Source organism: Pipistrellus kuhlii, unplaced genomic scaffold, assembly GCF_014108245.1.
Source record: "Pipistrellus kuhlii isolate mPipKuh1 unplaced genomic scaffold, mPipKuh1.p scaffold_m20_p_22, whole genome shotgun sequence".
Classification (NCBI taxonomy): Eukaryota; Metazoa; Chordata; class Mammalia; order Chiroptera; family Vespertilionidae; genus Pipistrellus; species Pipistrellus kuhlii.
In genome coordinates this window covers 11,635,183-11,653,513 of record NW_023425521.1, presented here as the reverse complement: position 1 = coordinate 11,653,513, position 18,331 = coordinate 11,635,183, and the positions used below count along the sequence as shown (strand labels likewise).

At 39.1% G+C, this 18,331-nt stretch overlaps 1 protein-coding gene across 11 annotated transcripts in view; it reads left to right on the top strand.

Annotated features, from left to right (window-relative positions):
• Nucleotides 1–18,331, top strand: part of BCAS3 (BCAS3 microtubule associated cell migration factor) — a 457,087-nt gene that overhangs the window by 59,554 nt on the left and 379,202 nt on the right. For all 11 annotated transcript variants that reach the window (XM_036451745.2, XM_036451750.2, XM_036451747.2 and 8 more), the window contains exon 7: nt 7,824–7,896. In XM_036451745.2, the coding sequence (XP_036307638.1) occupies nt 7,824–7,896 (73 nt within the window). The remainder of the gene's footprint in view (nt 1–7,823; nt 7,897–18,331) is intronic.

Sequence of the window (18,331 nt, the reverse complement as noted above, 5' to 3'; positions counted from 1 at the left end):
GAGAGGAAGGAAAAGGGAGAGAGAAATAAACTTCAGTGATGACAATCATTGATCGGCTTTCTCCTGCATGCCTCTTACTGGGGATTGAGCCCACAACCCAGGCATGTGCTCCTACTGGGAATGGAACCATGACCTTCTGGTTCATAGGTCAACACGCAATCACTGAGCCAACTCAGTGGGGCTGTATTTTTTTGTCTTTGTTTTATTTTTTCCTGTCCTCACCCATATATTCTTATCCTTTAAAACTTTAATTCCAATTTGGCATTCTTTGTGAATACTTTCTGATCAATTAAGCAAAAGATGATCTCTATGAACTTTTTGGGTGCTTCAAGAGAGAATCTAATGCCTATCGTTTACTTTTCTTCGTATTTCATGTGTACTAGTTTTCTGAGTAGTCCAGAAATTTCTGTTGAGGAGGGATGATTTAATTCTATTTTAGTTTATCTGTTGCATCCTTTCAAATAACTTATAGCATTGAGAGAATCTCATAATTGTTACTTCTATGTTCAATTTATTGTTAAATATTTGTATGATTTCACTAATTTTTTTAATATCAGTTCTCCAGAATGCCTTCATTTTATTTTAGTTTATTGTAATAGCTACCATTTATTAATCATTTGCTATTTGCAAGTTATGTAGAATCTTCATGTTACAGATATGGCAATTAAACTTCAGAATTAAGGTTATAAAACATCTATTCCAGTGGCATGTGCTGTCTGATTTCTTTATTTTAGAGGGAGTATTTTTCCCTATTCTTAATGATTTGTGTGTATCAATGTATCTTTCTTTTTTATTGTGGAGTAGTATTCCATTCTATTAAAATACTAAATTATTAATTTTTCTGTTGGTGGACTTTGGGTTGAGGATAGTTTTGAGGTATTATGAATAAAGCTGTTGTGAACATTCTCATACAAGTCTTTTTGTGTCATGGAATTTGAGCCATCATTTGAATGCACTGAGACTATATACATGACTAGAATGTATATAATATGAGATTTTGTTAAGTGCTTTGAAGAAAAATAAATCATTTGAGAATGAACTAAAAAAGTAGACAAATGAACTAGATAGATGACTAGGGCATAACTGGGTATTTATGCCCAGGAGACAGAAGAGAAAGTTTAGCATACCTGAGGTGTGTGCTTGGCATATTTCAGTGTGGGTGAGCAAGGGGTAGAAATACTGGCATCATGCAAGAAAGAACAAGAAAATAGTCAAGGGTGTGAACAGTATTTATTTTTTCTTCACCAGAAAAGTAGATAAATGGATTTACCATATTACAGTTGCCAGCAGCAATATAATTGCATTAAATTTATTGAGTTCTCACTGTTTCAGCACCATTGCATTTATTACTTTTTTTTTTATTTTTATAATTCTTACAATTCTAGGTGAAGTATTGGTACTTATCTCTACTTTGCAGATGATAGAATTAAAGCATTAAGGGAGTAAGTACATTAGCCTTTGCCAATGATTTTTTTTTTTTGTAAGAAGAAGTTGATCATGGTTTTATATAGCAGTACTTTTTTAATTTAAGTGAGCAGAGGGAAGAATTCTGGGCTGTCTTTCAGGGTCACATGTGGCATTTATTGGGCAAGTTATTTAACTTTTCTTACTATCAGTTTACTCCTCTGTCATATGGATGGTTTGTAATCTTGTGTTCCTTAAAGTTTGATGAGTCTCATCTGTGAGAGAGCATAAGAAGCCTGATTATCAAAGTGAAATAATATGGGACCTTTAAATGTTAAGGGATACTTCACATACGGAACATTTTAACATTCAGAGGAAGGTAATAAAGCTAGCAATAATGAAAAAATGTTGTCTTTAATATTTTAAACTATTTGAAGTCACTGTGGAGGCTAAAATGTATATACATATTTTGGCTATTTCAGGCAAGTGGAAAAGATGTCTTTGTAATCATATTTAGGTAAAATTGTTCAAGGCAGTAAGATTTCTGTCCTGTTGCTCTTTCCCGTGGTTGGTTGATGGTACCTGCAACGTGTATATCTATTTTCTTATTTTTCCTTCCTCACCTTATTTTCCACTTCATATCCTGTCTTTAAAAATTTTTTTGCTTAGGTAAGAGACTTATATGAAGTTACCCAGTTCATAATGGTGATTGCTTTATAGCACACAATGGAAAATTTTGTAAGAAAATAGAAATTTTTAATGGGAAAAATCTGACTGTAAATTGACAACAGAATCTTATTATTATTTTTTTAAAATCAATCTTTATTGTTCATATTGTTACAGAGGTTCCTCATTTCTTCCCCCCTCCACCAGGTTCCCATCCCACCCTCCACCCCCTCCCCATCCCCCATTGTCCTCATCCATAGGTGCAGTTTATGTTCAGTCTCTTCCTCCCTCCCTTTCCCCGATAGTAAATCCCTTTTCAGATAGTAAATCAGTTACTTAGCATTTTCTCATATCAATAATACCACCACATGCCCAATGATATATTTCACACAAAAGACATTTCCAAATAGGTCAACCAGCCTCATCCAGGCCCCACCCAAGGCACTCACAGATCAACACCCCAGCCCTATACTAACTCAACACATCCAGATCTAAGCCTTCATCACTTGATTTAGCAGACCCTCAAGTTCCCACAAAAGTTTCCAGCCATGTCTGAGAGGCAGCCGTGGGACAGGGGCAGGCGAGGAGCGAGCTGTTCCGGGCCTGGCTGCTCCGGGCCTGTCCCCTGTTGCTCTGGTTTGTTCCACAACCAGCTGCTCTGGGAATGGTCACCGCCGCTCCCGACCTAGTTGCTCTGGACCTGGCTGCTGCTGTTCCGGGCCTGGCCGCACCAGACCCGGCTGCTCTGGGCCTGGCCGCTCCCAGCCTGGCAGCCGCTGCTCCGGGCCTGGCTGCTCCCAGCCTGGCAGCCGCTGCTCCGGGCCTGGCCACACCAGACCCGGCTGCTCCGGGCCTGGCCGCTCCCAGCCTGGCAGCCGCTGCTCCGGGCCTGGCCGCACCCGACCCGGCTGCTCCGGGCCTGGCCGCACCAGACCCGGCTGCTCCGGGCCTGGCTGCTCCCAGCCTGGCAGCTGCTGCTCCGGGCCTGGCCGCACCAGACCCGGCTGCTCTGGGCCCAGCTGCCACGGGCCCGGCCGCTCCGAGTCTGGCCGCTCCCAGCCTGGATGCTCCGGGCTTGGCTACTGCTGTTCTGGACCTGGCTGCTCCCAACCCGGCTGCTCTGGGCCCGGCTTCTCCGGGCCCGGCCACTCCGGGTCTGGGTGTTCCTGGACTGGCCTCCCTGGGCTTGGCTGCCTCTGTCTCAGGCCTGGCTGCCACTGCCCCAGGTCTGGCTGCTCCAGTGCTGGGTGTTGTTGCTCTGGTTCTGGCTGCTGCTGCTCTGGGGCCTGGCCGTTGCTGCTCCGGGCCCAGTTGCCATTGCTTTGTGCCTGGGCACTCTAGGCCTGGCCGCTGTTCTAACACAGAATCTTATTTTTTTAGCCAAAATTTAGACCTGTAATATATGACTACAATTTTATTCTCACATTAAGAGAATCTATGAAAAAAACTGGATGTAGACAATCAGAATTAAATATTTTCTAAAGTAATTATTTCAAGTAAATAAAAAATGGAATGGAAGTCTTGGAAATGGTTTTACTCAGTGGTTATCAAACTCATTAATCAACAGTACAACGATTGATATTTCTTTTGAGAGCCAACTTTTAAAAAGTTTTTCTAACGTCACTTATTCAAAATCGACTCACCCAGGTTGAGGTATTTTGTGGAAGAGCCACACTCAAGAGGCCAAAGAGCCATATGTGGCTTGTGAGTTGCAGTTTGCCAACCACAGGTTTAACTGATAAAATGCATGAAGTTGTTCAATAGAATCTTTCTGCAAAAGATTCTCACACTTAGAATTTATTACTATTAGCATAGTTTTGTGTAAAATATTTATACTTAAGACATCATCCACAACATCAAAAGAGCAGAGTTGGAATATTTCATTATCAGTTGGATTTTTATTTGCATCTGGATTTGCTTTTGGATCCTCACAGAAGTGGTTTCTATTTGCTATCTTGAAATCCTTAAGGCTGATTTATGAGCTTAAACTCATTGGTTTAAATGAATTTACAATGGCATGTATGGTGAGGGCTATTATTTAACATTTTCTGACATTCAAACTGTCTTGAATTTTTTGAGAGGGGTTGGAGTTGTGACTTCGTGGGCAAGCCCATTTTCATTACTTTAATTGTGCGATTTATTAGGATTTTAAGCTTTTTATAAATGTTTTAGTGTTATAGGACAGAATTAAAAGGATTTAGACTAAAAGGAGTTTAACAAAAGGACTTTGCAACAGGATTGCAGTAGATTTTATATTTGATGGATTTGGCTAGCTGGTTTTCATTTCAATCACCATGCTGCATTCTGTTAAATGCTGTAGAACAGGTGTGTGTAACGTCATTCTCTCTATTGTACATGCAAATAAACACAATTTTATATATAAAAAGTTAATCCTCTACAGTTTGGAGGATTACAGTATGGGAGAGTGATGACTCCATTAAGTATCATGGAGAGTACATGCTACTATTTATACTGCATGAAAAATCAAGTTAATAGCTACAGTGTTCATAAGATTGTAGAATTTTTATGCTAACACTTTTAGAATTGTATTTATCCAAACTACCCTCAGTGAAATTATTTAAAGCAGAATTAAGGTTTTGCTTTTTAGTTTTCCAACTACTTGAATTTGTACTTAAAAAAAATTTTTTTTTCTTTGATTTCTTCGCTAAATACCCATGAAGAGTATGAGTCTTTAGTAAGTATTAGGTGGTTGATCTTCTATAGTTTGTTGAACTAATTGATCAGGTCAGCTAAACCAATGGAGTTCTTGAATTCAGGTTTGAGAAACCCAAAACAATCAAACCATTTTTGCCAGGATTATTTGCATTTTAAGACCATGAAATTTCATTCATCAGCATGTCAAAGTGGTGTGCTGAATCCAGGTACAAGCTGTGAAGACCTTGCTGATACCAGGAAGCAGAATGAAAATAGCTATTGTTAAAGGTGGAAGTGAAATAGGTAGGAGTGAAGAGCTAGGCTTGAAGAGATGAAGTTCAGTCATAATTAATTTAGAACATAAAGATTGTGGGCTTTGGACCAGTTAATTTATTATTATTATTATTATTATTATTATTATTTAAGAAACCTATATTGTTACTATTACTGTATTACAAAAGTTCCTCATTTTTTCCCCCTCCACCAGGTTCCTACCCCACCCTCTGCCCTTTCCCCACCCCCCATTGTCCCCATCCATAGGTGTGCGGTATATGTTCAGTCTCTTCTCGCACCCCCAACTCCTCTTTTCCCTGAGAATCATCAGTTTACTCCCCTTCCATACCTATGATTCTTTTTTTTTTTTTTTTTTAAATATATTTTATTGATTTTGTACAGAGAGGAAGGGAGAGAGATAGCAAGTTAGAAACATCGATGAGAGAGAGTCATCCATCAGCTGCCTCTTGCACACCCCCCACTGGGGATGTGCCCACAACCAAGGTACATGCCCTTGACTGGAATCAACCCGGGACCCTTCAGTCCCCTCGCCGACACTCTATCCACTGAGCCAAACCAGTTTCGGCCATACCTCTGATTCTATTATATTCAACAGTTAATATTGTTCATCAGGTTTTTTAATTCTCTTAGTTTTTTGTTTTTAATTTTTATTTTTATTGGCTTCCAAAGGGAAGTTTAAAGTCAAAAAGAGTTTCGGGTGTGCCCAGATCCTATTCATCAAAATCTGGGTAAGCTCTTTATTTTTTGGTACAAGATTTAGCATATGGAGACCTGGGTGAGTCAAAGTGCTATTTGTTCCTCATTCCAAGCATTTGATTAAGAAATCAGTACTGATAAGAGGATTCTGCCAGTGCCCTCGGGCTCAGCAGATAAGAATTAAAAGAATGTCCATGTGCCTTCTCAGGAGGCCCTCTACATCTCACCCTTTTTTACTAATTAAAATAAAATTTAAACATCAATAATAGGGCTCTAAGAACCAGTTAATTTTTAACTTGTGCTTCGTTCAAGGCACATTGTTAACTGTGAAATCTGATTTATTTGTTTTGAAGGGGTAATGGCATACAATCCATAGTAATTAATGATTTTTAAAGACTTAAACACTGATTGCTGTAGTTCCTAAAAAGTTTAAATAGTTATAAAGAACTTTATTAGTAAACATTAATTGTGTTTTAGTTTTGATCTTTATCATATTCTTGTGTTGATAATAGAGTCTGTCAAGGGATGAAAAAACTTGCCCTAACTTATTTTGTATAACCACTATATTTAAAATTTAAAAATATTTATATTATGTCATGTCACAGTTTAAATGTGTAACTATTAAGGTGCATCCTCCGTATTAAAACCTCATAATTTTTGGAGAGATCCATTGAAATGGAATATTAGTGAAGAGTCAGAAAATATTGTTTAAGAAGTGTTGAAGTTCCCTGTCTCTCCCAAATACTTTTATCATAATTCCCTAAGGAATAGATCCCTATTTTGAAATTGTTGTTTATCTTTATAAGTTTATGCATTCTGTGCTTCATATAACAAAATATGTATGTATATAAGTGTCTAACCACACATACAACTTATTTCTATCTTTTTCAAAAATCTGTAATAAAACTATAAAAATTGCCTAACAAAATTTACTATCTGGACAGATTTTAACTGCACTATTTAGTAGTGCTAATACATTCACAGAACTCTAGAACTATTTCTGCTTATAAAACTGTAACTTTGTACCCTGTGAACAGCCCTCTCCATTTCTTCATCCACCCCAGTCACTGGTAACAGCATTTCACTTTCTGTTTCTATGAGTTTGACTACAAGCTTCAAATAAGTGGAATAATAGAGTATTTGTCTTTTTTTTTATTTTATTACTTATTTCACTTAGCATAATGTTCTCAAGATTCTCAAGATTCTTCTATGTGTAGGCAGGTGACAAAATCTCCTCCTCCTCCTCCTTCCCCTCCTTGCCTGGATTTAGATACATTTGCATTTCATGACTTTATTTTTATGGTCGTTGCTGCTATTATATTGGTTTCATATCCTGTAATATTTTTGAGTTCATTGATTATTATTATCCTGTCTGGTTCATCCAGTATAGGGTTGAATGAGAGCAGTTACATTGGGCATCCTTTTGTTATTGCTGATTTTAATAGGAATGCTCTGAAACATTACCAATGATTCTTGTAGTTCTTTTGTAGATAATCATTATTGTGGTAAGAAAATTTTTTGTTGCTTCTTTTGTTATTATCATTACTGTCTGTATAATTTAATTGAATGCTTTTCTGCATCTGCTAAAACAATAGGTTGAATATGTTAATTGGTTTTATAATGTAAAATTATTACTATTACTTGGGTAAATCCAACTTGGTTATAAGATTTTACTTTTCCTAATACATTGGTATTTAGTTTAATATTTTTAAAGGATATTTGCATTTGCATTTATGTTTTGAGAATGGCCTATAATTTTATAATTTCCCTTTCCTGACTTACCTTTATTTAGTTTTAAAATCAAGATCATACTATTCCTAGGTAATTAGTTGGTAGAATTGGGGGTGATTTTTTGAGCTCCTGAAGAATGTGTATAAGTTTTAAGTTTATGCCAATTAAAAGAAAATATATTTTATTCAATTAAAAATAATTACAGGTTTATTTATACATTTTCCAGTTTTGCTAAAAACTAGTATAAAAATCATATCAATTTTTAATGAATGTTTTGGTATTTCTTTGGCTGTAAATATTCTGAGAGCATGAAAATAATGGGCATTATGTAAGAATACTTCTCAAAATTTTGTTTTACATTTTATATTCCATATCAGGTACTCAAAAGTGTGACAGCTTTGCAGAGAAAAGGCCCCTTCTTGGTGTTTGTAAGAGCAATGGATCTTCTGGGTAAGGAAATTTTAAAAATTCTTTAAACCATTATTAAAAATTTGTATTATATTTCAGAGGGAAAACTTTTGATGACTCATCTCCCCAATGATTTTAAGATGACTACTGTGTTTTCAGTTAGTACATCTCCTCAACTCGAACTCCTCACTGCAAGGAGAATACTAATTTTTTTAGTAAGGGAGATGATTAAAATGGGTATTAGCTTTGGCAAGCAGGAGTCCCTGTCACATGCTTTCAACTCATGTGTGCACTTTAGATCATGGATTCAGTGAAGAAGGGAAGAATGTGTTAATGGTATAACATGATTAGATTTTAGTGTCTTGTGCTTTTTTAGGGAAGTGGTTTGACTACATGTGTTATAATTTTAAATTTGGGGGTTGAACTAGGCACAAATTTACAGTATAGTTAGCAATATGTCAGGTATGGGGTAAAGATACAAAAGTATGAAAACTCAATTCTTTGTCCCAAAGCCTTAAGGATATAGCTGGGAAAAAAAGTATAACACACAGAAAATAATAATAAAATAACTAGAGGCCCTCTCACAGTCCAGGACCCTTGGGGGTTGTCCACCTGCCAGCTTAGGACCGCTCCCTGGGGTATCAGACATCCCTCTGGCAGCTCGGGGAGCGCACCTTAGCTGCAGTTGGACATCCTTAGTGCTGCTGAGGAGGTGGGAGAGGCTCCCGCCACGGCTGCTGCACTGGCCAGCCATGAGCCAGCTTTTGGCTGAGTGGTACTCCCTCTGTGGAAGTGCACTGACCAGCAGGGGGCAGCTCCTGTGTTGAGCGTCTGCCCCCTAGCGGTCAGTGCTGATCATAGCGATTGGTTGTTCCCTGTTATTGCATTAGCGTCAATTTGCATATTACCCTTTTATTATATAGGATTATGTATAAAAGGAATTCAGCGAAAGTAGAGATCATTGTGTATGTGGATTAAGGGGTGAAGACCTCATGAAGAAGGTGTGCATGTGTTGGATCTAAAAGAATGGGAGGTTTGGCAATACATATAGAAGAGTAAAGACTTCCAAAGTAGTTATAAAGCTATAAAGTAGAACAGAAACTGGTGTAAATACATTTAAGAATGATGGAAGTTTATGATTTAGGACTAAGATTATCTGTGAAACAGGCAGAAGCAATCATTTCAGTGCTCTGGAACTCAAGCAATGGCTTACAACAATCTGAAAAGTGTTTATGTTTGAGAAGTGTTTAAACTTTCAGTTGTAACAATGGGAATCTGTAGCATTCATTCCTGGAGCTGCTCCCATCACACTCCACCTGTCGTCCTTCTAATTTGGTTGATTCTTCAAGAGTAGGGAAGATCATGAGGATGGGCACTTTCCCTGCTGTGGTTGGAAGATACACATTCCACTTGTAGCAGCAGGTTTTGCCAGCCCAGGAACATTGTCCACGGTAGTCTGGGGGTATCTGAGTTGTGAGGGCAGTGGCTTCAGGTATGTGCAGAGGACCCATGAAAGAGTCTGGGGGAATGAAAACCTTGGGAGTCTTGAAAATGTTATGAATGTTGAATGTGCTCCCCTGTCCACACACAGATTCTTTTGGGAAGGATGACAACTTATGTTGACTTAGAGTATTCGAGCAAAATCTCAGCTAACCACCAAGCTACATGGACAGACGGGCAACCCATCAGGAAACCAGACTTTAAAATAAAAAACAAGACTTAAAGAGAAGTAAAACTTCACATTATGTAGGAAGACAGATCCCAGAAATGTTATACCGTATTATAGAAAATGTTTAATTTTCAACATAAAATTATGACACATGTCAAGAAACAGGAAAATGTGATAGATTGAAGAAAAAAGGAAATAGAAGCTGATTGTCTCCATGGTTAAATTCTACAGCAAAGGGTTTTTAAAGCAGCTGTTAAAGGAATGTATGATAATGATGATTCAACAAATAGGGGGTCTCAATAGGGAGTTAGAAATTATAGAAAAACCAAATGGAAATTCTGGTGTTGAAGAGATACAAAAAATGAAATACTAAACTTTCTAGAGGAACTCAATACCATATTCAAGTCGGCAGAATAACCAGGGTTCTGATGTGTTGATGAGGGAGCTGGAAGAGAATGTGAACCACAGAGGAGGATGAGCTACTATGGTGATGGGACACTCAGGTGTTTTCACTTTCATGATGTTTATTTAGCTCTCTGTAATTCAGGGGCAGGAAGGCCTATGGAAGCCCCTCAAAAAGATGTTTGTGGAAGACACTCAGCTACCTGCTGAGTTTGGATTGTAGTTTTTGAAAGATGTTCTGTTTCTTATCAGTGCTGCTAGCTGTAAGATTAAGGAGATTATTATTTTTTATTTCTGTAGGGTTAATTTATTACCATATCACTTTCTCAAAAAACAAGAGGCCTGGTGCATGAATTTGTGCATGGGTGGGGTCCCTCAGCTTGACTGGTGATCAGTGCCAATCAGGGCCCTCTCTCCCAGTCCTGATTGGGGCCGATGGGGTCAGCAGGCTGGGGAGAGACCTCAGCCAGACCACAGCAGCAAGCTAACTACCTGATGGAGCGTCTGCCCCTCGTGGTCATAGTGATTGGGTGGTCATAGTGACTGGTCGAGTGATTAACCGAATGTTTGACAGATCGGTTGGACACTTAGCATATTAGGCTTCTATATATATAGACGAGAGGCCTCATGCACAAAAGTCGTGCAAGGGGCTCAGCCCATCGCAGCCCTGGCTGCCTCGTGTCGCCATGGCTCTTCCCACTGGTCATTCCAGAAAGTCATTTTGGAAGGTCGTTCTGCTGGTCTAATGAGCATATTAGCTCTTTATTATATAGGATTATATAGGATAAGCTAATATAGTAAGTGTACGGTGATAAGATAATTTACTGAATGTTGAATTTGATGGTATATGGATTAAATTAGTGTTCTCCAGAGAACCAATGAAATGTGAGAGGTAGGGTTTTGTGTGTGTGTGTGTGTGTGTGTGTGTGTGTGTGTATGTGAGTAAGAGATTCTAAAAAATTGGCTCACATAACTGTCAAGGCTGGTAAGCCCAAAATCTGGAGACCAGGAGAAAAATAGCAATCTTAATCTGGATGCAGAATTCCCTGTTCCTCCAAGAAGATGTTAACAAAAATTATTATTAAAGCTTTCAACGGATTGGATATGCCCCTCTCACATGATAGAGTACAATCTACTTAACTCAAGTTATGTTGACTTACATGTTAATCTTATCTAAAAGAGTTTCACAGAAACATCTAGAATAATATTTGACTAAATCTGGTTATTGTGGCCTAGCTAAGTTGCCAAATAAAATTAATCTGCACAGGAGCAATGAATCTAGTCCTGATTAAAATAGCATTTACCTAGTTGAAAAAAATGTATTGTAGATATTCATTTTATTCCTCCCATCAAAAAAAAAAAAATTTTTTTTATTTTATTGATTTCAGCGAAGAAGGAAGAGGGAGAGGGAGAGAGAGAGAGAAACATCAATGATGAGACAGAATCATTGATGGGTTGTCTCCTGCACACCCCCTACTGGGGATTGAGCCTGAAACCCAGGCATGTGCCCTTGACTGGAATCGAACCTGGGCCTCTTTAGTCCTCAGGTCAATGTTTTATCCACTGAACCAAGCCAGCTAAGGCCCTCCCATTTTTGCTCCTTAATTTATGTCATAGAAGGGAAATCATTCTGTCAAAAGATTTCTGTATGTCTGTATTACCTGGTGGACTGTTTTAAATAATGATAATTGATAAATAACATGACAAACTTTTAAATTAAATTCATAAGTCACTTCAGGCATTCTAAGTTCTAGGGTAAGGTATCTTGTTATTATTGTATATGTATAAGCCTTTATATTATTTATCTTCTGGTTTATACCTTTCTCTCTAATGCCAAAGGCTGCTGGAAAATACTCGTTTTGTTTTCAGTTATTTATTTGCTGAACTGATTATGTAGCATCTTTGTCAGAATGTTTACAGTCATAGGAAGGACATTTTCATTCAGGACTGTGATCTGTTTCTTGTAAGTGTCATATTGCAACTTGTGAATAGAATTTTCTCTCTAATCTGAGCAAGCAATCTGTGAGTATGTATATATTTTAAGTGTTATTTTAAGTTTTAGCAGTAGGTTGGCAGATGGTGATGTCAAATACACAGGACATTTTTCAGTAACTTTAAAGTTGACTGTAATAGTAGAGAGATCTCGTTGTAGGGGAATTCTTTTAGAATCTCTTTCCCAATTCCTGGGATTAAAAAAAAAAAGTTGTAACTCATTTTTAAAAAAAAATATATTTTATTGATTTTGTACAGAGAGGAAGGGAGAGAGATAGAAAGTTAGAAACATCAATGAGAGTCATCGATCAGCTGCCTCTTGCACACCCCCTTCTGGGGATATGCCCGCAACCAAGGTTCATGCCCTTGACCAGAATCGAACCCGGGGCCCTTCAGTCCCCAAGCCGACGCTCTATCCATTGAGCCAAACCGGTCCCGGCTCAGTTTTTCTTTTATGAGGCATGTACTTGTTGACTCTGCTAATATAACACCAGGGACTGGAAGGCAAATGTTCAATGCCTGCTATGTACTAGGTCTGTTAAATATTTTCCATTATGTAACCTCATTTAATCCCGAAACAAGCCTGTGAAGGAGATTGTAGTATTCTCATTTTATACACGAGGAAACTGATGCTAAGGGAGGTTCAGGTTGAGGACCCAGGCCTTTGCTTCACTTGCCAGTCTCCAGATTTTGAGAAAAGTTTTAAATCTGAGGAAACATATATACTACACCAGGTTGTAAACATCTTCAAAGCTGGTAAAACTTCCTTCCCCTTAAGGAGAGGTACAGAACATGTCATTTGCCATCTGTTTCCCTGGCAAATGCTTAATTGATTACCTAGTTTTTTAGACATTGTCAGTTGCTTACATTTACAATTATTACTGCTGCTTAAATTATTCTTGGGGAAATAAAAAAAATTTTAAATATAATTTTCATTTTTATAAATTTATAGTACCTTTTTAAAAAAATATATATTTTATTGATTTTACACAGAGAGGAATTTAGAGGGACAGAGAGTTAGAAACATCGATGAGAGAGAATCATCAATCAGCTGCCTCTTGCACTCCCCCCCACTGGGGATGTGCCCACAACTAAGGTACATGCCCTTGACCGGAATTGAACCCGGGACCTTTCAGTCCGCAGGTTGAGCTCTATCCACTGAGCCAAACCAGTCCCAGCTATAGTATCGGGTCTAGTAATAATTAATGTCGTTTTTTAACATTCGTTTAAAATCTTGCTTGGCGTTGACTTGTATTGACATAACCTTCAAACACGTGGTATCTACAGAACGTGTGAAGTGCAATTAACAAGTTTTGCTTGAAAAAGTTTGTGTTTGGTTTGGTTTTTGTTGCAAAACTAGGGCTAAGAAGATGGCGGATGAGGAGCATATTCGGCACTGCATGCTTTACGAGTTCCAATTAGGAAGAAAAGCAAGTGAGGCTGCAAAAAACATCTGTAGTGCTCTTGGTCAAGATGCAGTTAGCACCAGAAAATGCCAGCGTTGGTTTGAGAAATTTCGCGAGGGAAATTTTTCGTTAGATGACAAGAGTGGTCGAGGCCGTGTGTCCAATTTTGATCAAGAAGCTCTTCAAGCTCTTTTGGTGCAAAATCCTCAAATTACCCAACAAGAGCTTGCGACAACTTTAAATTGTTCACAGAAAACAATTTCCAATCAATTGCGTGCACTTGGCAAAGTCCAAAAGTTTGGAAAATGGGTTCCTCATGAGTTGACCGACAACAACCGTAATCAAAGAGTCACAATTTGCAGTTCGCTCCTCTCTCGTCAAAACCGTTTGCCGTTTTTAGAGCAAATTGTTACCGGAAATGAAGAATGGGTGCTGTATGTTAATTTGAAAAGGCGGCCTCAATGGTTGGACAAAAATGAGGCTCCGCAGCCCACGCCAAAACCTGACTTGCATGCGAAAAAAGTGATGTTGTGTGTTTGGTGGAATTTTAAAGGAATTCCTCATTATGAACTTTTACCATCTAACCAAACCATTACAAGTGCAGTGTATAGTGCCCAACTGGAAAGGTTAGCCCAAGCTTTAAGAGAAAAAGAACCCGTGCTGATTAATCGGAAGGGCGTAATTCTTCACCACGATAACGCACGACCGCATACTGCAAGAATCACTGCTGAAAAACTGCGCCAGTTGGAATGGGAAGTTCTCCCTCAACCTGCATATTCTCCTGATATTGCCCCTTCCGATTACCATTTGTTTGGTTCTTTGCAAAACTTTCTTCTTGGAAAAAAATTTAATAATGAAGAATGCCTCAAAAATGTATTGACTGAATTTTTTGCATCAAAATCACAAGAATTTTACAACAGAGGGATTAAAATGCTTCCTGAGCATTGGGCACAAGTAGTAGAAAACAATGGCAACTATATTGTTGATTAAATTTTGTTGTATTGTTTAAATAAATTCGATTTAAAAAAGTATTAGAAAACGACATTATTTATTACTAAACCTAAAACCTTTTCAAAGAAGTGGGAGTTGCTATGAAAATAATCCAAGTTCATCATATTTTATCCTTTAACTATGAACATATTATGATTTAGCCTACAATTGAAAATACTAGCTCTAATTGCATTCATGATAGTGATTTGTTCTTTCTTTCTTTTGTGTGTATATATGTGTTTTTGTCTATTTGTGTATGAGTGTAAGAGGCAATACCATAATCATTCCAGATAAGCTATATAAGGTATTGGAGGGAGATAATGTTTTTTGTGCTACTGATCCAGGGATTAAGTCAGTGCCTTGTGTAATAATTTGAAGGAGGGAGAGGAAGTATGGACAGTATACTAAAGGATATACACTCTCTAAGGAAACTAAAGCTCTTTGTATATTGTATACTAGACAGTTCCAGTAATGTAGCTGTTTGTGGTTAGGATCTTGGTGGGTATTATGAATAGTTGCAAAAGGGTAATATTATTAAACATTTGACTGCAGAGCTAGGAGAATGGTAATCCCAACATAAAATATACTATCATCATGTTACACACAATGTGGATCAGAGTTGTGATGTTTTCATATATAAACATAGAACATTAGAAGTAGAAAGAACCATGAAGATCATATAATTTAACTACAGAGATTTCCATTATGTATCCATTTGGTCATGGGAAGTTCTTGTAAGAGTGGGAACATTACTTTATTTCAATTGGTTAGGAATTTCTTACCCTTTATTTAAATATGAACTCTGTGGCTATATTTCCAAAGTTGGATTTAAATCCCAAAAGTTAAATATTTATTGAGTTATAATTGACTTAAAATAAACTGTATATTTGAAGTGTAGAATTTTTTGTTTGATGTAAGTATATACCTGTAAAAACATCACTGCAAGCAAAATAATGAATATATCACCCCCCAAAGATGTCTGTTTATAATTCAACCCCTTCCCACTGCTCCTTTTCCTTAGATAACCACTGATCTACTTTCCATAATTTTTTTCCATTTAAATTTTTTTTTATTGATTGAGGTATTACATGTGTACATATCTTCCCATTGCCCCCCCACACTGCCCCCCACTCCCATACATGCCTTCAACCCTCAGTGTCTTACGTCCATTGGTTATGCTTATATGCATGCATACAAGTCCTTTGGTTAATCTCTTATCTCCCCTTCCCCACCCCAACCTTCCCACTGTAATTTGACAGTCTGTTTGATGCTTTACTGCCTCTGTATCTATCTTTTTGTTCATCAGTTTATAAAGTTCTTTATTATCCATAAATGAGTGAGATCATATGGTATTCTTCTTTCATTGACTGGCTTATTTCACTTAGCATACTGCTCTCCAGTTCCATCCAAGCTGCTGCAAATGGTAAGAGTTCCTTTTTTATAGCAGCATAGTATTCCATTGTGTAGATGTACCATAGTTTTCTGATCCAGTCATCTACTGATGGGCACCTAGCCTGTTTCCAAATCTTAGCTAATGTAAATTGTGCTGCTATGAACATAGGGGTGCATATATCCTTTCTGATTCGTGTTAGTGTTTTTTCCTTGCCAATATCAGGGAAGTTTTCTGTCATTCTTTTTTCAAACAGGTTTCCTATTCCTTGCTTCTTTTCCTTTCCCTCTGGTACCCCTATTATGCAAATATTGTTTCAATTTGTGTTGTCCCAAAGCTCCCTTAGGCTCTCCTCTTGCTTTTTAAGCCTTCTTAAACACAGTTGCTGCTGTGTTTTTGTGTTTTTTTTCCCCTACCTTGTTTTCTAATTTGCTGATGCGGTCCTCAGCCTCTTCTAGTCTACTGTTTAAGCCTTCCATTGTGTTCTTTATTGCGGCTGTATTGTTTTCATCTCTTCTTAATTCCTTTCATGTTGGTGACATTCTCATTCAGCTCCTTATAATTCTCATTATTTGTCATCCAGCTGTTTAAATATCCTTATAACCATTACTCTAAATTCTTTCTCTGATAAGCTGCTAGCCTCAGTTTCATTTAACCCCCTTTTTGGTGATTCCTCTTTTTCTTTCCTTTGGGAATTGCTTTTTAAAAAAATCTTCCCATGTTTTCCTGTAATGTTTTAATTGTAGATCCAATTGCTTTGCTACCTAGGTTCATTTGGGGATGGTTCTACTGGTTTAATCTCTCAGTTCTCCTGGGCTTGGTAATCTAGTGTACCTCTCTACTTCAGCTATTTGGGTTCTCTTGATGTAGGCCTACGAGCTTGAGAGGCACAACTGCGGTGTCTAGAAGTCAGTTGCCGTGGAGGGGAGTGTCCCAATTTTTGCTGCCTTGCACTCTTTTTTTTTAATTTTAATTTTTTTATTAAGTTATTATTTTTGTACATATACCAATGCCCCCCCCCCTTACATACCCTCCCTCCCCAGAGTTTTGTGTCCATTGGTTGTACTTAAATGCATGTATACAAGTCCTTCAGTTGATCTCTTATCTCCCCCAGATTGCCTTGCACTCTTAATTGAAATCACGTGTACCCAGCAGGGACTCACAGCGGTACCCAGGAACCGTCTTTTGGGGCGATGGGGCTCAGGGGGCCTGCTCTCTGGAAAGGCATGACTGTGGTGTCCAGAGTTCTGTAGTTGTGTGGTGGGCAGTCTTAGCTTTTGTTGCTGCACCTGTGGTGGATAGACGCTTGCTCCCAGTGGCTGCTCACAGGGGCACTTCCGGTATGTTTGCCAGCGAGGCACACTGAAGCACTCTGAAGGGCCCTAACAGTGTAGCCATCTAATTGAGGTGTTTGTGGGCAGGTATCCAGGAAGGGTGAATTCAGAATTTCTACTGCTTGAGGTTGGGGGGAGAGTGTGCCCCTGTTTGTCCAAGATCATGCCCAGGTAGAGCTCACAGTGGCTCCCACAAGCGCCCTGTGTTTGGATGGGCTCAGGGTTCCTGCCTGTTGGAAATGTGTGAGTGTGGAGGTGCCTTTGCCTGCTGCGCAGAGCTCTGACATGTTCTGAGAGGTCCTGGCACTGAAGTTGCACAGCTGGGGTGTTTGTGAGCAGTTATTCAGGAAGAGGGATTTCAGAATTTCCATTGCAGAGCCCCGCGCTCTTGTCTGTACAAAATCACACCCTTGGGGGCTCCCAGTGGCTCCCAGGCACTGCCTACGGAATGGTGTGCCCTGGATGTCTGTGCACTCTGCAAACAGGTAAATTTTTTGTCACGAGTTCTGTTGCTAGGGAGAGGGAGTTTGTACTTCCTGCTGCCGAGCTGTGCACCTTTGGAGGTGGAGGTCTGAGGGTCTGTGGGTGGGGCAGCAGGATTTTGGTTGGAGTGGCTGCTGGGTCCTGGGGCAGTTATAAGGCCTGTCTAGTTGGTGGTGCTGATGAGTTCCTAAAAAAGGTCGTTCTCCTCTTCAAGATGGCATGGGCTCTGTGCCAGAGTCTTGCAGTCTGGGGGGTACCTGCAGCGGTGGTAGTCTCTCCTTGTCCAAGAGAGCCTGGTCTGCCATCTCCTGCTGCTACTACAGGGATTTAACTGTCTCTTACTCACTCACACACCACACACATCACACACTCTCCTTTCATACCCTCATTCACGTCTTCTCCCTCACCTCAGTCCTGCCAGCTTGTCCCGGCCCGCAGGACAACAACGGGGCCACGCAGGAACCACCTAAGAGAATGAAACAAACAAGGAACGTGAAAGAATGAAGGCAAGACAAGGTTCTGATCAAGCCTCAGTTTTATTCTCTGAAATGGCTGTATTTATACAGCAGAGACAAAGGGGGGCAGGGCCGCCCATGCAGAGGGGTCCCTGGCAGAGTCCATGGGGGAGGATCAGGAAGTGGAAGTTGCAAAGATGTTAACATTCCAAGGTGCAACATTCCAAGGCTGGGCTATCTAGGGGGGAGGATCAGGAAGGGGAAGAGGCAGGAAGACTGGAGATGCTAAGCCCCAGGTTAATCTTATCTTCTGGCCAAGCCCTCAGGGCACCGCATAACTTCTGCTAGAAGGAACT